This window comes from Falco naumanni, chromosome 7 (assembly GCF_017639655.2).
Source record: "Falco naumanni isolate bFalNau1 chromosome 7, bFalNau1.pat, whole genome shotgun sequence".
Lineage (NCBI taxonomy): Eukaryota > Metazoa > Chordata > Aves > Falconiformes > Falconidae > Falco > Falco naumanni.
In genome coordinates, this window is record NC_054060.1 from 65,368,942 (window position 1) to 65,391,411 (window position 22,470).

The 22,470-nt window shown below is 46.9% G+C and overlaps 1 protein-coding gene across 2 annotated transcripts in view; it reads left to right on the top strand.

The window, feature by feature from the left end:
- The window catches only part of ADCK1 (aarF domain containing kinase 1), a 78,135-nt gene that overhangs the window by 27,653 nt on the left and 28,012 nt on the right, over positions 1–22,470 (top strand). The window contains exon 4 of one of the 2 annotated variants that reach the window (XM_040601509.1): positions 3,206–3,409. The exons of the other annotated variant lie outside the window; for it this stretch is intronic. Within the exon in view, the coding sequence (XP_040457443.1) occupies positions 3,206–3,409 (204 nt within the window). The remainder of the gene's footprint in view (positions 1–3,205; positions 3,410–22,470) is intronic. 2 annotated transcript variants of the gene reach the window in all.

The window sequence follows — 22,470 nt, forward strand, 5'->3', positions numbered from 1 at the left end:
TGTGATCTGAAGTGTTTCCCAAGGGAGGCTTATTCTTGGTAATCCTCGGTACGTGAAATGCTTCCTTTCTCTGCAGTGTGCTTCTAGGCGTGATGGGTACAAGCAGGTCCATGTCTAACCAGCTGTTGTTCCCAGCTCTTTTTCCTGATAAGAAGAGTCTTCAAGGTATTGCTTGTGCAACAAAGAGCAATATCTTGTGAGATTCCTCAGAGAAAAGCTCTGAGCCATTCTATGGGTTTCCATTTACCCTGCAGTTTCTCCAAGGTAGGACAGAAACCTGTCAGCAGTATTGGACACAGTTGTAGGAAAGTGACACTCTTGCTTTGCCTATGATGAGGAGAGGTCATCTATCAGAGAAACAAGTGCTGCATCTGGACCATGACCTAGCTTGGTGAGATCCAGGCAATTAATAGATATTAATTATAGATGTTTCTGCTAAAAATCCTGACCTGGTTGGTAAGAAAAGAGACCTTGGTAGCTGCATTCACAGTCCTGCCTCATTCTCACTGTACTTCTGCCTCTAACGTGGACTGGAGTTTTGTAAAATGTAGGGCTACAGATAGATTTCCTTCTTCTGAGACAAGTTGTCTGGTCATCTTCTGTCTGTCTAGCAGGGGCAGGAGCTGGCATTCCCTGGTCTGGACAGCCAGCCAGGGCAGCTGTCTCTTGGGAGTTTTAGCCAAGCCAGTTGTGAGAACATGAGACCCCCTATGCTGTGCATGGGAGTTTTGTCCTGTTTTGTTCCTGGAACCCTCTGTAAGGATGCTCTTGTCTCTCCTGGCTGGGACTGCTGTGTCTATGAGGCCAACCAGGTTCTCTGCAGGGTAGATATGTTTGGAAGAGCCAAAATTTCCTCTCGCTTGGTGCTAGAGGAGAGACTATTTCTCCCTCCTTCTCAGCAGTGACCGACATGGAGATGTACCCTGCATCCAAGTGTGTCTACAACCAGTTGCATTGTCAGCTATGAGTTTTCCATCCTGTTTCTTCCATCTCCCTTGGCAATCTGTGTGGGATGGGTAGGTACATTGGAGGCAGCACCTCTATGCCGAGCTGGCTGCCCAGCCTCATGCACAGCACTGCGCTGCAGCCCCAGGGTTGCTGTCGCTCTGCCCTGGGCCGTGCTGCAGGCTGGGGTCATTTGAGGGGCTCCTGCTGTGCCTGCAGGAGATTGCAGGGTGCTGTGCTGGCTCATGCTCAGTGCTGGGTTTTTTGGAACAAACCTGCAAGGAGCCTTGCCACTGTGTCCTGCCAGTATCCCGGGCTATCCTGGGGGAGTGCGGCCGGCCACTGCTCCCCTTCCCCATTGCTGCTGGTGGAGGAGTTCCCCCATGGCTGGAGGCAGCGGGCAGAGTGTGAGTACTGAAGCTGCATAAAAGCTGTTTCCCTGTAATGGGCTGCACTCCTGATGCTGTGACAAAATACCCAGCTGCTCTGGCTCCCTCCTTCCCGCTGCCTTTCTCTTTCATCCCGATACTCCCTCCCTGCTTTTCTTGCTCTCTCATCCTCTTTCACAGCTTCCTTTCCATGTCCCCTTCTGGCCTGCTTTTGCCTCTGCCACACAACAGGGGAGGGGAGCAGGGAAACAGCCGGGTCAGAGGCTTGCTTGTTACAGCAGGAGCTTTAGAGTTGGTGTGTAAAATGCAGCACAATAATGTGGGAGACTTCAGGTATGCTCGTGGATGTTATTTTCTGCCTATGTATTCGTGAGTGCTTTTGAGCAGGCAATACGCTGGGGGAAACTCACGCACCTAGCACAAGTTATGCTTGCCCGTGCGTGCCCACCTAGGAAAGTGTGTGTGCACGCGTGCGTATGTGCGCATCAAGCTGTCAGGTCTCACATGCTAAGTGTGAGACTTGCACATTAGGCTTTCTCCTCACACTCCCCTAGGCCTGTGTTTCATGCACTTGCAGCTCAGCACCCAGTCTTTCCCCTGACATGTTCCCCAGTGCAAGACACTCGCCCTGTCCATGATGTGACACAGCACTGCTTTGCACAGAAGTCAAAGATAGCCACGGAATGGGGTGTGTGTGGTGTTCTTTGTGGTGGTGTTCCTTTCTGCCGTATATTTTGAGGCTTTTGGTGGAGTCCGACACCACAGGGTCTTGGGCAGATGAGGTCTGCAGATACAGGATTTGACCTTCAATGACTTCTGACACAGAAGCGAGAGGACTTAGGAGCCTCCATGCAGATAGGTGTCAGGCATTAATGGGAGATGGGTGCGGAGTTATTTTTCATCATTGATGTGCTTAGATTTTATTAATGTATCAGGGTAAACTTATCTGAAGTTTATTAAAGAATATTGAGTGTAGCTGTGTCCTTGGCAGGAGGTTTGTCTAGTGAGAGTAATAAAGGCAGAATAAATCATTGTCACTGAAGGATGTGGTGGCTGGCCTGTTCTTGAAAGGCGGAATGAACCTCAGGAGCTGAAATCCAGGCCAGGCAAATGGTTGGTGATAGGTTTTGTAATTTGATGGCTGCATTTTGGCCAATGTGAGCAAAGCTGGGAAGTCTTCTAATCCTTAGTTTCTAAAACCACTGTCACTGCAGACTTTGCTGGCAATGTAAACAGTAAGACCAAGACCTGGGTGGACTGAAGGGATGTGATTTCCCCTTGTGGTGTGTCAGTGAGCTGAGAAGGATGAAGGACTGCCTGCGTACTGTCGTCCTCACTGCCAAATAGACACCTGTAGTTTTGATTTTTAACAGATTCTGCTTCCAAGTTCCTGGAAGTTTCTGGAATGGTATCTCATTTTCTTGCTTTAATTCACGGCACTCATACTAAGAGTCTAACATACATGGTTTTGGTCCTGATTTTTGCCTGTTGACAAGGGTTCCCAATCTGTGCATCATAGCGGTGGAGCACAGTGACAAACCAATGCTGTTCCATGGTTAGACATCTTATTCTGTGTAAGGAGGTAGTGTGGACAGAGCCAAAAAGTAATGTGCTGTCACTGATCGTGGTGCCTGTGCAAACAAGTGTTGAAGCCCCTTATACTCTGGAGCATCTTGTCCCGGTCTGGTTCAGCCCCTCTAAATCAAGCCAGAGTCCTAATATTTAGCTGACACATTAGGTGATGATGCCCAAAATCAAGAAAGGAAATTCCTGGGCTGTGTGAATACTGGACATATAAAGGTGTATATATATGGATGTGTGCATGTAACAGACAGTAAAAGGGCTTGGCTGATGTTCTGGTCTCTCCGCAGGTGCATCTGCGCTCTGCTGAGCGCCTCCGGGACCTGTGCTGCATCAACAGAGGCACCTTCATCAAAGTGGGACAGCACCTGGGAGCGCTTGATTACCTGCTACCTGAGGAGTACACTCGCACCCTCAAAGTGCTGCACAGCCAGGCCCCGCAGAGCACCAGGCAGGAGATTGAGCAAGTTATTCGTGAGGATCTGGGCAAAGAGGTAGGGGCAGCCACAGCCTGTGTTGGCTCTCAGGCCTCAGCGAGCCCTGGGCAGCTAGAGGAAGGAAAACAGGAGCAAGGAAGTCCCTGGTAGTTCTCAGTGGCAAGAGGTACCAAGCAGGAGGTATCTCCTCCTTGCCCCTGGGAGAAGGCCATGTGAATTTTCCCTGTCCATTGCTGGGCATTATTAGCAAGTTTAGGAAAGGAGAAGGTAAGAGTGGATTAAGGATGTGAAAGCTGCAGGTGGAAATGGCAGGACTCAGCAGAGCAGCATACCCCGAGGTTATGCCGAGACTCACAGGGCTGCTGGAGTTCAGGGCGGAGGGCCATCTGCCACACTGAGGGGTGGGAGCTGGAGGTATTTGTGTTCAGGGCGAAGATATGTTAGCAGAGCTCTGTGAGGGACTGCTCTCCTCTGGCTGCACTAGACCAATTCCGTCTAACAGTGACAGCCCTTTACTTTCTCAAGCCCCTAATTAACCCCCAAAGAAAATAATAGCATAAATCACTTTTGGTGCTTACGGTCAGGTAACGCAGTAGTCCAGAAGTCTGTGTCACCATTAACCCTCAGCAACCCATAGCACTGATATCAGATGTAGGTGCCTGTGTTCATTAGATATAAGGGAAGTAACTGCAGTAGAGAGGATGTTCTGATATTTTGCATCTTGCCCTTTGCAAGAAGATATCCCCTCACTCCAGCCCATGTTGAGGAGAGATATTTCAAGGATCACAACTGACATGGTAAGAGAGAGGCAGGAGGCAACAGTGTGTGAAGGCAGTGGTAGAGAAGGTGCGTGTGAGTGGGAGGAAGACGGGGGCTGAAGAAGGCAAGCAGTGTGTACATCTGTTATTGCTCATATGTAGAGGTTTGTGGGGCTATTTTGGGTTGTTCTGGTCTGTCTGACTGTGTGGTAAGGAGGTATGTGGGGAATGTGAGGGGGTAACTGAAGTATTTGCACCTAGTGGGTATGTTATGGGCAGATTTGGATGGGGTGGGTCTGCCCATGTGTAGTTTAAGGGTCTAGGTATTGTCCAGTCAGCAATGACAATTAATATTCCCCTGAAGTTTAATGGCAGGGTTAATGTCAGCCCCTGACCTGCAGGATGCTCCCTCTCTCTGCACTGCAGCCTTGTAGCCTGGCCGGTACCAGCTGTGTTTCATAGCTCAGTGGATAGATGGAGCAGGGCAGGCTGGCTGCTCCCTGCAGGCTCCCTGCTGCTCTGTGAGCCTCCATCCGGCAGCCTCTCCTCTGCAGGAGCTGTGGAAAGCCACCCCAGGATTAGACCCCATTAAATTACCAGAGCAGCCACCTATGGCTCAGTTTGTGTGGCGTCTCTCAGAGGCTGAGGCAGGTGCTCGGAGACGGGCCCTTTTCTTTTCTCTGAAGTGCGTGTTCAGCTGCCACTGATATGCCCTGGTTTCTTTCAGCTTTTTGGGAGCTAGATGAACCCTCCATGCCTCATTGACTCCCAGCGAGGCAGCTCAAAATCAGTCTCCACAGCAGCCTTCCCTCTTAGCATTCATTTCACCCACATGGGCAGTGCTGGGCAATATTTAATTTTGAAGAGACAAAGCGGGGGAGAAAAAAAGGTAGAAATGGGAAGAAGGAGATAGAGGGAAACGCTAATGAGAGAAAGAGAGTGGTGATAAAAGACACAAATGAAGAGAATGACATGTATAGACATAAAGGAGCTGTTGAAACTGGGCAGTATTAAAAGCTGAGGTAAATGCCCATGTTCATCAGTTGCAAGGTATTTAAAAAACAAAAAGGATTGGGGGAACCTAATGCACCAAAGTTGTCTTTGCTGGAGCCCAGAGGATTTAATAGGGTTACTTCAGGAACAAATTTAATTCCCACGTAGCTACATCCTCAGTACATTTTAAATATGATGTACTTAGCTGAAATATAGATGGCAGAAGGGCAAGGTGGAGTGTCAGGGTAGAGGAGAGTGGAAAGATGGATCCTGAAATCTTCCCCCTTGGGGCCAGCATCTCCCCTGGGAGCTTGCAGATGAATTAAAATAGAAGAGAAAATGACAGTGAGGGAAGCTTCCCAGGGCACTTAGGCCTAAACCTGCTGCTCTCGAATTCAGCGGTAAGACTTCCAGTTCCCCCATCAGGTGCAAGAGCTGGCTCCTCACATGAATCTCAAGTGTAGGCAAGAAGTAATTACATACGGTTTGGATCCATGCAGAACAAATGGAAGAAATTGCAACTGGAAATACAGAGATACCTAGGGAGGAATGTGACAAGCCGACAAATTAGGCAAGAGCTTCCAAAAGGGCTTGAAGATCAAAAAAAGCCAATTTTATGTGTAGAAGCATTGTGTCTTCAGTCAATTAGGAACGGTCTGTCTTCTGATGTGACCTATGCCGGAGAATCTTATCAGAGGCTTGGATATTTGACAAATGAAGCTGTTTTGTGGGAAAACTGGCATAACTGGAGACCATGCCAATGGGACTGATCTTTGAGCAAAGACAGAGGGCTTGTGAGGTAGATTTACAGCAGTTCAATGCGGTTGTTGTCACCCTGCAGACTTGCGTGACACCCTAGTGATCGTGGATCTCCCATTCTTGGCCAGCATCATGGCTGGAGACTGGGAGCTGCAGCGTGGAGCTCTGCCATATGAGCTAATGGACTGATTTAAAGGCAAATGGCAGGTGTGCTGATCTGATGTAAAAGGTGCATCATATATGCTGACTAGGGCAACCTGTCAAACCCTGTTTTAAGTCTAGTGGGAATCCGTGTAGCTATCAGGGATCATTGGGATAAAAATAATCAGTAGTGAGCAGATGCTGTCTTTCTAATCTTGGCCACAGTGGTTTGGCTAAGTAGTGATGGGCAGTGATCATTCTCTTGAGTGTTGTATGCAAGAGGTTGAGATGGAGGGTGGGATTCTGAGGGCAACACGAGTAGCAGCAGTGGGAGAGGCTGCAGAAAGAAATTTCTACAATGACTTCTGGATCACTAGCAAGATCATAGAGTAAGAATCTTCTGGGGAGACAGTGGAGATACCGCAGGTTGGGCTTGTTCTGGATTCCTTGAAGCAATTGGGAAAAGCATATGGGTGCATAAAATGGGTGATGAGATATGAATAAAAGAGTCTTTCCTACTCTATTTTCATCTTCCTTGCTTGAACAAGGTTCTGAAAATGAAAAGGTGTCAAGTGTGGAAAATGAAAGCGAAATGTGTATGTTCCCTACCCCACAACTGTATTTTTCTCTGCAGAGCTATTAATGACACAGATAAAGATGGCTGGCTCAGCTGAGCTCTCTAACTCAACAAAGTGCATTGCGAGCAGAGCCAGGCAACTTCTGGTGAAATGTGGACACCAGACATTCAGGGAAAAAGACTGATGAGGGGCTCTGGAAGATAAATCTTTCAGAGTGGCTGCACCTTAAAAGCACAAAATCGTTGTGTTTAGAAACTAGAAATGATGGAAGTAATGTTTTACCAGCACTGGGATTAAGGGCATTTCCTCCCTCTGGCAGGTCTGTTGGAAGGGACTGGTTTGTGGCTATGGGATACAGGGATACTGGGGAGGCGATGCCAGTTCAGTCCCAGAGCAGAGATGCAGAACTCAGGGCATCTCTGAGTTTGGCCAAGCCAGTTCCAGCTGACAGCCCTTTGGTGTCTGTCAGAACGGCTTCCTGTAGGTCTTTCTGTATGTGATTTCCATGGACAGGGTGCCCAGAGGAGCTAATTGCTCATTGCTAAAGACTGGTCAGACTGTTGTGAAACTCTCCCCTTTTAAAAGTAATTCTGCTTCTCTCTGCTCTGATCAAGGCTATTCCAGAGCATGCCTCCTCATAGGACTGAATAGCTGCAGAATGACTTGGCAGCTTTTACAGCCCTGGTTTTCTAAATATTGTTGTGCCTTTCTGTTGTCTGGCTCTGGTACTGTCCAGTGCAGTCTCTCATATGGCTCTGTGGGTCTTGCTTCTCTGCTGCCATGCAATGATAATGAGTTTAGATACTGTGACATCTCCTCACTTCATTGTATACTCCTATCTATGCCAACATGCTCTTTTACCTCTTTCTAGTCCTAAAATACCTCCTTGTTTGCAGTCATATTGCACATCCCAGTAGGCCACAGCATAGCTCTACCCCCTCATCACCACTGTAATCCCTCTGTTGTATACAGCAAGACATCATTTTCCAGAGCCCATTGCTCATCACCTTCCAGCCCATCCTCACACACTGGCATCTTGTAATCAACTTTATGACTTTTCCCCCCAAGACTCCTTATTGTCCCTCTTGGTGTGTCTGCGTACTCCATACTCTACCCAGGCTTTAACTCACATTGAAGGTAATTTTTCCTGAGGGGAGACACTCCTTCCCTACACATCTCTCAGCACTGTCCTTTCAGAAATACCTCAGTTCCCCCACCTGTGCTCCTTTCTGGCTGGTTCCCATCAGGCTGGTTCTCAGGTTTCTGCTCCTGTGTCTGGTCTGAGGTTGTGCAGCTGGGGATTAGGACCAGGATAAAATTAGCATCTCCTTGAGGCCAGTGTGGTCCCAGGTAGGGTCTTTCCCGTGCTGGTAGGGCGCCTGTGTGGCACGGCTGCCCAGGTGCTCTCTGTCCAGGTTGTGTCTTTGCCTGGGGGGCGAGGGGCTGGTGCAGGGCATTGGGCCTGTCTCGCCTGCCATGGGAGTGAGGGTCTCTCCTTCCTCCTTGCCCCTTGATTTATCCTCACATCTCTGGCCTCTTGCTAACAGTTGTTGAAGCTGTCACAGAGATGAGTGGAAATTGCTGAAGCTGAGTAGTCTCAGATGCTGTTGAGGGACCCCAAGAAACGCTGACCTCAGGTATCCACATCTGCATACATACTTATACCACCAGTCTGCTGTGCTTCAGGAAGGCTGAGAGGCAAAACAGCGTCCTGTAGGGAGAACCCAGCAATGATTGAGTGTGTTGGTTCCAGTGCTTGCTGGGTTCAAAGCTGGGAGAAAGGGCTGGGGAGACCCCAGAGGTCAAGGCTTGTCTTTGCTGAAGCCAAATTGTATGAAGGGCTTAAATAGTTGGAAAGACAGTCATCTGGAAGGATGTCAGTCTAGCTCTGCTTTGTGGGAGTGCAGGTGATGGGAAGTAGTGTCTAATTGCTTTATTAGCCAGCACCTCCAAGGAGACCATCCTTTTCATCCACATTTAATTGCAGCTTTTACCTGTTTTTCAAGGACTATTTTGCCATTTGCAAGAAACCTCCTGCAGCCATACAGTAATGGAGCTTGCTGTTTGAGCAGGGCAGGGTATGTCAACGGTTTGACTGTGATTTGTAAGCAAAGCACGTGTGGTAGAGGAACCTCCTGTGCTGAGGTTTGTGAGGCAAGATGCATTTTCACAGAGATGTTTGGAGGACTCAGCCTTAGGTTAAAGGGCTTTGCTCTCCTTGGATTCCTACCATTGTACCTGGCATGGCCCCAGTGCTATGCAGTAAGAAACAGATACTCCTTGTCTGAGAACTCATTGTCCCTGCAGCAAAACTGTGGCTAATAAGGTTACTGCCCTTTGTCCCTCTATTTTAAATTGCTCCCAAGGTTCCCAAAGTGTCTTCTAGGTCGGGTACACATTATTCATCCACTGTTGATGGTACACCTGGGAGCATGGTCACTGCAGTGATGTGCAGCAATGCCATGCGGTCGTTTGACAGGGAGGGACAAAAATCACATGCCCATGTGAACCTGCCATGGGAAAGATTTAGAACGAGACCGCAGCAAGGTGCTAATCCCCACAGCAAGAGACTTCCCTGCCCTGGAACTGTTGAAGTATGGGAAAAGACAGACGGAATAGAAAAGGCTCCTCTTTTTACTCCTATTTCTGTATGCATTCTTGGTACAGCATGGCAGCCTCTGCTGTGTCAGAGACGGGAGAAGGACAGACTGATTCCTTTCCTTCTGGAACTGTTAATTAGCATTTTAAGCTCTGGCAAGACATATGCTTACTTCTGATTTGCAGAACTATTGAAGCAGCGCTGAGCCCTGTGGGAAAGCAGCTAGGCCTTCAGTAGGCTGTTGGGTATTACAGTGCATGTCCTACAGCATCCAAGTTGTTCCCAAGGGAGTAGGAGCCACTTTCTGTAGCTGGCTCCATATGTTGCCCTATAGAAGATTCATTTACCCGGCTAGATCACAAGGTCTTCAGGTCACGATGCTGCAGATCCTGTTACGGCCCCAGAAGGCCTCTTCCCAAGCTGGCAGTGTTGTCTCAACCCATGCAGGATGCCAGGACATGTGCCTACTCCCTCCAGTGTTGCACAAACTTGTGGTCAAGTGTTCTTCCCAAAAGCACTGATGTGTGGCACAGTCAGTGCACGGCTGCTCTCGTGGTTGCTTGGGGGGCTGTGGGACCGATGCTACGTGGCTCTGCTGAACACGAGGGTCTCACGTAGCTTGTCCACTCCAGCAATGCTGTGCTGGGGTGCTCTGTGAAGTTGGATCTCTCATACATCGTTAACAGACATGGGGAAAGTCGATTTAGGTCAGCAAGAGCTTCTTCTGCCTGCTGTGGGTGGTATGGCCATCACAGGAAATCTCTTCCTGCATGACATTACACACCAGAGGGGAGGCTGGGCTATGGTGGCCGTTAGTCTGACAGTGTGAGGGGCTGGGAAGTGGGACAGGAGGATTTGGCCCTTCTCCCGCCCCCTAAGCCTCTCTCAGTAGGCCCGTCAGGGCTTCCAAGCAGCCGTCAATAAAAAACACATTTGTATTAAAACTATAATGAGGAATAAAAAAAGTTCACATTTTTTTCAATAACTCAGGATATAAAAAAGAGATTTTTATCAATTACGAAAAGGATTTTGGCCATAAAAAGGTAATTTAAAGAGTCTGAGATGGATGGTGAATAGCATTAATGTCACCCAGAACAAATGGGCCTGCATTACTCAACTGAAAGGCAAGAGCAGCTGCCTGTGTGGGTCCCGCTGCTGCTACAGCCTCCGCCGTGCTCTGCCTGCCCTGCCTTGGGTGAAAGACCCCAGCTGCTGACAGATCGCAGCGTGGCTGCCCCCACACCCAGCCCCTGTGCGGGCAGTAGCTGCCCAGCACCGCTGCTCCACTGTCAAGGGCAGGTGGGGAAAGTGGGGAGCTTTGTGTGGCTTGGGTGGTCCACCTTGCTTGGTTCCTTGTGTCCTCTTGCTCGCTCCATTTGCAAGCTCTGGTGTTACTGACCCTTAGAGTCATGCCAAGGACAAGCCGGTGTCTTTATTGCCCCGGGAGCTTTGGGACAGGCTGTTCCCTCGTTCCATGTGTTTTCTCTCCGCTCACAGCTGCTGGGAGAGAATCTGGCTGAGCCCTGCTCATGGCAGCCTCTTCCTGGGTGCTCAAAGCCCCGTTGCCTAAGAGAGGGAAGGTTTTGTGGCTAGATTAGGGGATAATCTCCTTTGGCTTCCTTCAAGTTAATAAGATTTACGATACAGGAGGTTGGATGGTGGATTTTCTGAAGGATTTCTTGGAGGGCCTTCTGCAAGGAAGTGGAAGATTTGAGATCAGAAGATGTGATGGGGAATGGCCTAGTGAGTAGTTCCCATCTGCATGCTTAGTGACATTTTTTTCTTTAATTTACAAGTTCTTTAGGGGCCTGAGGGTTAGTGTATGACATACCTGCATGGAATTCGTTGGCTCACAGTGTCTTGTGTGCAGATGGTACGCTCTCTTCGGTACGGTTTATCTCAGAGTTTTGATGACACCTGAAGTGTTGCTCTGATGCAAATAAATCTTGGCTGGCAATGCACACACACCTCAGCTGTGTCAGGCTGTGTTCAGTGTCCACGTTTTGCAGAGGTGGTGGATGTGCTGCGTAACAGTGCTCTAGCCATCGGCAGGAACCACCTCTCAGCGCATGGGTAACCCTTCCAGTTCCAAACAAATCACTGGAAATCACGATCTGTAACTGGGATTAATAGTCCTTATGTAGCCTTCTTGCATATGGAGACTTTTTTTTTTTTTTCAAACATAGTGTGTGTCTCGTTTGTTCATCAGTGTCTGTGTGTTTATGACACAGCAGGATCTGGGCAGGGGCAGAAACACTGAGCTGCCATGTAGCGGGACTGGCTTCTGTTTCAAAGCCTGCTGCTGATACACTCAGAAATACTCTCACTTGATGCTCTGATCTAGACTCAGGCTGAGTTTAGTATGCCTGATTTTTCTCTGAGAGAGCAGGGAATCCTGTCATCTGCTTGCTCACTGATCTTTTAATATCCTACTTGATCCTGCCTGGTTAGCATCTCCTGTTTGCTTTCAGAATTTTACATCTACCCAGTTGGCTCTTGACCCATCAGGAACATGAACACATGATGCAGTAAGTCTGGCGACTTTCGGCATGGCAGAATGTTATTTGTAGATGAAACAGATGACATAAGGTGAAATGAGTTATAGGGTCTGACCTTGACATATCGGCATTTTCCTAACATGCAGAATAGACACAGCATTTTTATGGATTTTTAAGATATACAGTGATCTAATAAGCTCTGCTTTATGGCACTTCTGGGATCTGTCTGAGACAACTCCTGGTTCCATGTACGGTTGCTGAACCATAGAAAGCACTTCAACCCTGCCTAGGTTTCCTAGAGGAAAAAATCTAGGTTTTCTTCCCTGTGAAAAAGCTGCTGTGGGTGAGAACATCGGAAATTCTCCTCATGGGAAGCCTCACACTCAACATGCTTTTATGTTTTGAGAACTGAAGCAAAAATTGGGACCTAAGAGGTCTCAAAGGTCTTTCCACCATTAGTAAAGAAAGCACATCAGTCCCTAGTAGGCAGGCCAGTCTGAGAGAGAGGAAGTTTTCTCATGTTCCCTTTGGAAATCAAGTTATGTTTGTGAACATTAAGCACATTTTGCACTTATTTTCTGTAAGCTTTGCAGTGCTTTGGTTTTACAGGATGCATGGTTCAGAGCCAAACCTGTGAAGCTGTATGTGACAACTGAAGCAATAAACTCACGTGACATATTGCTTGTGCCAGGAGAGCTCAGCTGAAGCAAACCCGTGAGTTTCTCCCTTACAAAGCTCCCATAACCACTCCATCTGAAATTGGCAAGTTCTTGGAAGAGTCTGTTCAGCACCAACCCTTCCAAACTTCAAATGATTAGTAGAAAATATACATTAGTTGGCTCATCTGAGATAATGAATGAAACTGAGGTGGTATCAGTTGTGAGCGGAGAGCAAAGCTAATTTTGCCAAACACCTTATTGGATGTAACTTATTGGTTCAGGTCTATTGACTTTTATTCCCATTTATCAAGAAAGGCTAGAAGGAGGCTAGAGCAATTAAAATTACCAGGGCTTGTTAAGAGGGGTTATACTAAAGAAGTCTCTTCATGTAACTTCTGTTGCCTTTTCCTTTGTCAACTGCTAGTATCTTTGCCCTGGCTGCCAAGAAAACCCCTAAACCCACTCCTCCTGTCCCAGGCTGTCTTTTGTCCTTTGGACTGTAACCTAGCCTCTTCCTCTTTTTTTTTTTTTCTTCTTTTTGTTTGAAAGAGCTGTGAGGCTGGTTTTTAATGGGATATCCTGTCAAAGGCCTTTGCCAATCTCTTGCAGTTATAAGGACCAGCTCAGGAATTATAAATCGGCTGCTCCAAGCTAAACATTTGAGACACTGGATGGTTCTCAGTGAGTGAGCAGGAAGGAAGGGAAAGGGTATGGACTGTGCTGGTTCTGTGGGTCTTACCTCTCTGTTGACTACACAACTGTAGCACACTGATGACGGTTGAGCTTCTGCGGTGTCCTAGTGTCCTGTACCCTATGAAAAAGGAGGTGCAGGCTGACCAGTAGCAGGCTCTGGGCTACTCTCTCCTGACTTTGCTCTCTGTGGGGTATGTCTGGAGTGGATCCCAGTCCTCAGCCCTTCTTTGGTAAGGTGGCTCCCTGGATTATGATGAGATGCTTTTTGGGATAGGTGCCCCTGCTTACATTAGATAGAATCCACCAGACTGCTTTACCTCATCCACAGGAGCCCAGTGATTTTAAACTGTAGGAGACAGAGCTAAATACCAGTGAGTGTTTAGAGGCTCCCTGTCCTGTTCCTATTCCAGAGACTGACTCTGTTGCTCCATCTGTTTTTGAGCTGCATCAGCCATAGGGAGGGAAGCAGGGCAATTGGATTCTGGCTTTAGAATAGTAGGTTGCTATATTGCATGGAAATGCATGTGAATTAATCAAAATTAACCCCCTACCTTTGTTTCCTTAGCTCACTTTTCTCCTTGTAACAACCTCTAGCGGCACACCCTGGGGGTGCCAGAGGGTAACTTACGTTCAAAGAAGCTGTTTCCCACTGCAGCTCGGACTGGCAGCCCTTCCTTTTGCAACGCTTGTCACCCTGCAGTGGCAGCAGCAACGCTGGGCCTGTAAGTGTAGTTGATTTATGTTAACTGTTGAAACGATAATGTTTAATCTGTAAAGTGCTAATCTATTTTTTATGTTGATTATGAATAGGCCAGCTGTGCCTACTTTCCTATTCATAGAGTTTAGTGAACAAGCCCATTTCACAGGCTGGATTTGGAGTGTGATTTACATGAGAGCAGATACTGCTTTAAGGAGAGTAAATCAGCTGAGTTACACCACTGAACCAGGGACCTGGCAGCCCACCAAGAAGATCTGGGGGCAAGGAAAAAAAAACATGGGAGGCAGAGGACGAAGAGACAGATAATAAATAACCATAATAATAATAATAAATAAATAAATAATAAACCATAGAAGGAGCAGATGGATCAGAACAGAGACATGAAAAATAAAGGAAATATGGGCAGGAGGAGAAAGGAGAGGTTGATACTCAGAGGAGAGATTAACAAGAAAGAAGCAGGTAATGATGTGGCTGGCCTAGCACGGGACTTTCCTCTCTGGATTGATGCAGAGAGCTCTGGGCTTCAGGGTTTATAGGACTGGTTGTTAGGGAGTATACAGAACCCCTTCCCCAGCATGGTGCCAATGATGCTGTTGGCAGTTGGTTGTGGATTTAATTTGCCATGCAGTTGTCTCCCTCAAATGACTTCTCTGGATCTCCACACATTTTTTCTGAGAGCAGGCTGCAAACAGTGGGAACTCCAGGGTCCCGTCCAGATGTTTTTGTAAGTTATTCTCCCTTGACTTCTCTTCAGTCCCTGCATCTTGTTCTCTGTGGTGTGGACTGCTGTACAGCTGCACCTCTTTGCATCGACTGGCCTGCTATGTGTGCTGATGTTTCAAGATCTCATCATGGTACAGTCATCACCAGTAACTGGCTTATGAGCTTTACATCTTCAGCAGGGCTTTTCCTACCTTTTTAGCATCTTTCTTCTAATGTAGTGACTTCATTATATCCCTTTCTTGGTACGAATTCAATTCAGGCAGAGCTGCCCACACCTGCTAGGCTACATGTACTTCCATGTCTACCTCAGATCCTCACTCCTGCTTCCCTGGGACAATGCTATGCTTCAACAGAACTTTATCACACTTACATCAATGTAATTATGACTGAAGCCTGAGGAAGGAACGTAACTGGGCAGAATCTGTCTGGGACTGGGGTTTGCCCTCTGCATGTTTTCATTGTACTGTGCCTCTGTCCACCTTGGTGACAGACTGCTAGATTGTTCCTGTTCTTTGTCCTAGGTCCTGATCCCTTTCAGAGGAGACACATAAAAGCATTCCACATAATACTCATGGGAGTATGCCTCTCTCTCCATTTTAGGAGCTGAAGTAGAAGGGTCTGACAATGTAGCATATACTTACATGGATGCAGTGCTGTCCTGCTGGATATATATCTACATGCTGCCTCTACACTCACATGCAAACACCTGTCCTGACCCTGTTCTTCTTCTGCCTCTCTGTGGATGGAGGATTTTGCCTATCATTCTCCACACAAGCTGTACACACAAATGCACAGCCCCGTTCCCCCTCCATAACTTACTGTGCAAGCCCTAGCACAACTTTGCTTGTCAAGCAGATGCTTGTAGCCCACCTCTTCTAAACACATACCCCCAGACATCTCCCCACTACACTCTGTATAGTCACATAAACCTGCCCATAGACATTTCTCCACCACTACCCCTTCTCTCATACACTTTTCAAAGCTGAATCAGAAGCATTTGAGATGAGGCACAGGTGATGTGTGTTCCCGAAGGTCCCTATATATCCTCAGGCTCTGGTAGCTGGTTATTTCTCACAGGGCTGCTGCTGTTGTGCAGGCTCGCTGCTGACAGGGCCCTTGGGGCATCTCTGCAGTCCTCAACAGAGCCTCCCTCTGCCTGGCTGTGACTAATGTGGAGCCTGTTTGTTGTGGGTTTGTTGACCCTTTCCTACTTGGGTTTCAGCCAGTGCGTGGCAGGGATGTGTTTATGCCTGAAGCCAAAGTTGTCTTGAAAATTCATTTGCGTGGGGTACTTCCTTAAGTCTTACCTTCTTCCTAAATGTGCCAGCTGGCCCAGTCTCTGTGGCATTTTGGGATAGGTTTTATCTTGATATAAGAATGAAATTTTTTATGTAGATAACTGTCAATAATGGGAACAACCTTCCTCAGGGATGTGGTAGCGTCCTCATCTCAGTAGGTTTTCAGGACATGATAATCTCATCTAGGTTCCCTTTCCCATGAAAAGTTGGACCAGATTATCGTTTGAGGTCTCTTCAGTCTGAGCTGTTGTATGATTTGGTGATTCTTTCCAAGTGTGCTGCCTTTGCAGCAGGCTGCTGGCATCTGTAGGGGTGATATGTTATTTAGGAATATGCCTGCAGGAATTGACCCAGGGGTTCTGAGTATGTTCAGGGACCCCCATGTGTCTTAGTTTGTGTGTAGCTCAAGAGAAATGAGAACTTGGGGGGGGGGGGGGACGACAACAGCTGGCTTTTTGTCACCTGTCACTTGTGAGCATTAGTACTCCATGTCTACTACTAGATTCAGACCTGGCCTGGAAATGATATCTCGAGGAGGTCAATGTTGATGACGCAGCCAAGGCTGCAGGCATGTGTGACAGAAGGTTGGTGACATTGTCAGTTGTGAGGAGAAAGGAGACAGGAGGGATGGTTTGAGTGAGAAGACTAGAAACCATGCTTTAGATTTGTTGAATGTGAACAGAGAGGTGACTACCTGAGAGACAGGCTGAAATTTTGGTTTGGCTAGAGGCAGGCTGAACTAGAGTAGAGAGGTAGAACTAGGAGCCACCAGAAAGAGGGTGGAAATTTTATGTGAGCAGTTATCCAGGTGCAGTGGTGGGGGTAGGGGCTGTGAGCAGAGCTTTGTGGAACATCTCCAGAAAGCTGGGAAAGGGGTAAGGAAGCTGCTCAGACATGCTAACAGAACCATTAGAAGAGCAGAAGGCTGAGGAAATGGCTCCCTTCCCTAGGAACTACAGGGGTGTTCCTGCTATGTTAGCATTTTCAGCTCTATTGCTTGGGAGCTGAAGAGCTGCAGAGAGCACGGTAAGTTTCAAAGATCTCAGTAGAAGCAGCCACTGCTCCTACTGAACAATGGAATAGGAGTCCCTTTGGACAGACGGGGTGTAGAAAGAATTTTACTGGCAGCAAAGAGTTGTCTTCTGTGCTGCTCTCGCTGCACACTGTGAAACAAGTGAAAGCCTTCTTTATTAGGAGGGGAAGAAAGAAAGAGAAAGTGTGCTTTCAATTATAACACAAAAAATGGCTGGGAGTGGAGAAGTTGTGTGGTCTTGAAGGACTGTGATTCCAGTCTGAACGACTGACAAGTGTGGCTCCATCCTCACAGACAAGAGAGATGCAGGTGAAGTAATATCTCTCTAAAAAGACAGAGAGAAAAGAGTGAATTTAATGAGCATTTTTCAAGTGGGGGACAGCTCAAGATGAAAGAGCATATAAAGATAAAGGGAAACATTGGTATGTGCAAGGGGAGGGCAAGGGAACATGTGGCAGGTTGGAGCATCTCCTCCATAGCCTGCACTACTGGGGGGAATAAGTCACTACTTTCTTTTTGAGCATGATGGAATGGGAAGAAGGGAACAGGAATATATATGTATATACATGCCTCAGCTTTATTGTTTTGGTCTGTGCATTTTGCATAGACTATAAGATGTTTATATCATGCAAAATAGAGTGCACAGTGACACTGTTTAGTGTGTGCTTTGAGACATTTATCTCCACACAAGCATCATTGCTGGTACGGACTCTGGCTTGACTCTCTGAATCAGTCTGTGACTGGCTGCTGTTGGAGGCCAGTCACAGACAGACTGGGTTGTGGAAGTGGTTCGGGACTGTGGGAAGGCGGTGATCTGTACAAGATGTTTATTCTGAGGTAGAAAGAAATGAGATACTGAACAAGCCAAGTCACTGTGCTGATTAACTGCATCTGGAAACAGGAAATGAGCATTTTTCCAATGGTCACATCAGGGTTAGAGGGACTGGTACTTTGTTATCACTCAGGGAGATCCTGAGGAAATCACCGATTTCAGTGGTGCAACGTTCTTCCACCTTCCAGCTTCTCTACAGGGAAGTGAACAGCTTTGAACAGCAAAATCTTTCCTTTGGTAATGGACAATTTGGAAGGAAAGAGCCTGGAATTTAATTCTGAGCATGGGATTACAGACAAGGGGGAAAAGCTATCTGTGTTGTCTGGAGCACTTGATACGAATGTACGCTGTACATTCAGTACACTGAATGGATGGGTTAGAGGTTCATTTTGAGAGATCCCAGCTTTGCTGTTTCCTCTCTTTGGTTTGTCCTGTGTGCTTGCAGTATACCGAAGGCGTTGTGCTAGCCCTGCAGGTAATGACTGCACTCTGCTTTCCTACTATCCAGCTTGATACCTGCCTTACGTCAGAAGCCTGATGTGCAGTCTGTCTGCTTTCAGAGTGCTTAGTGAAGCCAGCACCTGGACAGAGGAACAGCTGAATGAAGCTAAGCATGGAAGAGGCTGTGATGATGAAAACTTGCAGAACTCTTAACTGTTGAAAGCATTGAGTCTTGGGGTACTGAGCCAGTCTGTTAATCTTAGCACCCTGTGCCTCTGGAAGGTAGTAGGACACCCAATAACTTAATTGATGAAAAACATTTATCTCCTTGTGCCAATCAGGAGGATGTTCCTGAGCCAGTTAGGCTCCCGTCTGTCCACAACAATCCTCGCTTTTATTGGACTGAATATTGTTTCTTTGTGGGAGCCATGGGTAAGTGGCACACCTTTTGGAGAGGTGGGAGATGAGATCTGCCTCACAGGTAGGGTCTCAGGAGATGTACGTCAGCTCTGTCTGCTCCTTGCTGTTAATGCTTGTTGTAGCTGTCACCATTGAGATTGGTTTCGATCCAGGATGAGTGATATTCTCAGATAGTTTTGCCTTGTCTTAAGGATCTGACTTTACTCAGGAAAATAAATGAAGCTACCATATGTGTGTCTGAGCGCAGACTATTAAGCAGGAGTCATCAGGGATGGAACAAAAGGCACCTTTTCTCAAAAGTATGGCTCTGTAACAATTAAAGGTACTATATCAAGTAGCCTGATACAGTTGTTGTACTGCTTATTGGATGGATGAGATGACAGCAATGGTGGCTTCATGTAGGCTTTCCCACTGCTTTTCTAGTCAGAAGAGACTACAGAAGTTGGTAAGTGAGCAGAACAGGGAATAGCCAGGACCCCAGGTATCAGACAGTGAATGAGGGAGCCAGCTTTGGTGCCCAGATGATGGTATCAAAGACTTTTCCTTTAGCAGAGTTCATTTTCTGTAACATTCATAGCTTTGTGACTGAGAAATGCTGTTGGAAGGATCCCAGAGAAGCTGGTAGTGGGCTGCAGAGTACCAAGGTGATACCAGGTAGAAATGACAGGAAAAGATGGACTTCATACCCCAGCTGGCTCACAGCCTTTTCCCAGAAGAAAGGCTAGTGGTTGATGGACAGCTCTGGTTTGCGCTGTTGCGGTGCAATGTTAGCAGTGATTAACCAAGTTAGCAGTGATTGGCATGCCCCAAGCAAATGGGTACCATTGGCAGATGAAGTTGTGTGGCTGTGGATGTAATAACTGCTCTATATGTATTATACAGATAGATTTTTCAAAAGATATTAGAGTTACATATTTGGTCCTGAAAAATGAAATAGGGGCGGGTTTATAGCTGACTGGACAGTCCTAATTCTGCTCCTCCATGCATGAGCTGTGACATGGTGTGGCCCAACATCGCATGGGATATCAGGTAGAGACAATGTTAGAGCTCAGCTCTTCCAAATTCTCGGCAGGCATCTTAACGCACATCTCCCCTTGAAATGGACCTCATTGCTTTGCCATCCTGTGCACTGAAAGATGCAGGGATTTTGTGTAATAAGCCATACGTAATAGTTTCAGCGCATCAGAATACACACGTACCTTTTACCTGTATTAATTTGGATGCCGTAGATACCTCTATGTACGTGCACACTTACATGTATATGTAATATGAACACCACGGAATCCATTTAGAAAACCACTATTCTGTATATATCTACAATATTATTAAAAATATTGAGTTAATAAATACATGTTCTTGACAGATACATTTAGGAACCATCAATTAGGCTTGGCATTCATTAGGTGGGGAGAAGTCCAATCAGATTTCACTGACTCAACAAAGCCGCCTATAAATTGTAGGCTGTTTGTTCTGACGTTTGATGAATTATTCTTCATAATCCACTGTCTGCTGCGATAAATCTAATCTTTCAGTTTTTGCTGTCTTAATAATTCTTGGAGCAACACTGTGACATTTTGTTTTCGTAGAGGGGATAGAAGGGCTGAGACAATGGAAAAAACCCTCCATTTGCTGTCTGGGAAGTAGGTCGCTCTACTCCGAGGTAACATTTTCTCACACCTAGAACTCTGGTCTTGCAGACCTGCGGGGATCAGTGAGTCCTTGGTGCCACGGACAGTTATGTGTGTGTTCTTGAAAAGATAACCAGCCTAGGATGAGGTTCACATCCCTTAAACCTAGTCCAGGAAAGGCATTCAGAATTGAGAGCAATATGGTCCTAGTGTCAATAAAGTGAATTCTAGAAGTTCTGTGAGCCACAAGCCTTAGAAATGCTGTATCAGACATAGAACTGTGTAACTCTTCAGCCATTCTGCCACATGAAATAGAGGGGACGTTGTACTTGGCAGTGTTAAGATGGCCACTGCAGCCCCCAAAACTTCCCTGGGAAACCTGCTCTCTTTCCAGAGTGGTGTTGTGTTGGTCTGTTTTCCAGCACACTCACAAATCCCATTATCACAGTGTCACGCAGTCTTGGCTGGGAGGCTCCAGACAGCATGATCCCTGTGTAAATCTCTGAAAGCTCCTGCAGACGGAGCTCACCTTAGCAAATTGCCATCCATAGAGCCATGATTAAGAAAGGACTGTTCGGTGCTGTCTCTATCAGGAATGGAAAAACCAGATGAATTGAGTCACCTTGTCAAGGGAATTCCGGCTTGGAGAATCATAGCACAAGGAGATGTGCAAAATTTACCTCCCTTAATCACTTTCTGGCTGTCGGCTTCCTCCATGGATGTGTCTCCCAACTGAGCAATTCGCTTTGTCTTGAATGGATTGATTCCAGCTTCCCCATGTGCATCTTCTGGTGCTGCTGCATGGCATCAAAATGCTAGGAGACTGCAAGCTGCTCCCAGCCATCGCGGCACAATACTGTTGTTAATGGAGTTTGGTTGTATCATGGCCTGTGATGAGGATCTTGGAGGCAAGAAGTTCAAGTTAATCCTGTGTTGCCTAGTCAGCCCCTTCTGAAATAGCAGGTCACCTCATAGATTGCTATCTCCAAATACAAAATACATGACTCGGGAACAATTATAGGATACTGTGATCAGAAGAGGAGATCTGCTGTGAAATTGTGGTTGAGGTTTTGAATCTTTCAGTTTGCATTGCTTTTTTGGTGGTAATAGAATAGCATCATACTTGTTGGGCCCCTTTTTGTGAATAATTTTGAGAGGCTGTGATTGTCAAATCAAAGCACAGTGAAATGTCTGGAGATGGCCTCTGTCTGAGGTGGTCTTAGCTCCTGCTGCATGTTCCCCAGATGTGCCAGAGTCTCTTGACGTGGACATATTTACACTTGGTTCTGGCATATTTACCATACTTTTGGTAACAGAAACAACTGTATTGGTCTGAATGTTACATGACAGACATTTCATGAAGATGCATTGTTACCAGAGCTCAGGGCTTACCCTGGAGACGGGGTCACTTCCAGCTGCGGTTCCCCCATACCTTTTGCACTCAGAAACTTACAGGGTCTATCAGTAACTTTCTAGGCTGTGAAACAGCGACCGAGTCCCAGGCTGGCAGCAGGTGAAACAATTCCTGCATTGTCCATCCTGCTGGCATTGAGACCGCTCAGCCTGGTAGGAAGAGCTTCTGAAGAACATAGGGGGTGACTGCACAGATCAGACCAAAAGCTGAAGCCCGCCACTCTGCCTCCAGCTGTAGCCAATGTTGGCTGAGAGGCAAAGGCTATGAAGGCATGGCAGTCGTACAGTTAAGCTTTACTTTCTATGATCTTCCCAACTCCAATAATCTGAATATTGGAGGTTTCCTGGGCCAGAGATTGGATCTTGGTGTTTAATAACACCACCTGGTGATGGATTTTCTTCATCCATCTATCTACCCACCTGGACTTCTGATATTCATAATGTCCTGTGGCAATGAGTTCCGCAGCTTAATTGGTGTGGGGAAAAATATTTCTTTTTGCTTGTTTTAATCCTGCTGTCTGGTAATCTTGTGTGCTAATCCACAATTTGCTGCTCTCGAGTTCTTCTGTGGAGTGAACGAGACGAGCATTCCCAATCCTGTTCTCTGTGACAAAAGTGATTTTATAGAGTTCTGTGACATTCCCTCCCCATTGTCTCTCTTTCCAGGCTGAAGAGTCCTTTGAAGTCCTGGGAAATTTTTGAAGGCAGTTTTGAAATGCTTTGGTGAAGGACTCTTCCCCTGGGAAATGCTGAGCATTTGAAAGTCTCCTCACTGACACCACCTGTACTGGACTGGTGCAGCTCGGGCAGAGTTGAGAAAAAGTTCTTTGTAAGTGGTTGTGGAAAACCAGAATTTTCCAAACTGTCCTGGACTCTGCTGGAAAGTGCCTGGATAGGACTTGTAATGCAAAATATTCTTACTGAGACCCCCATA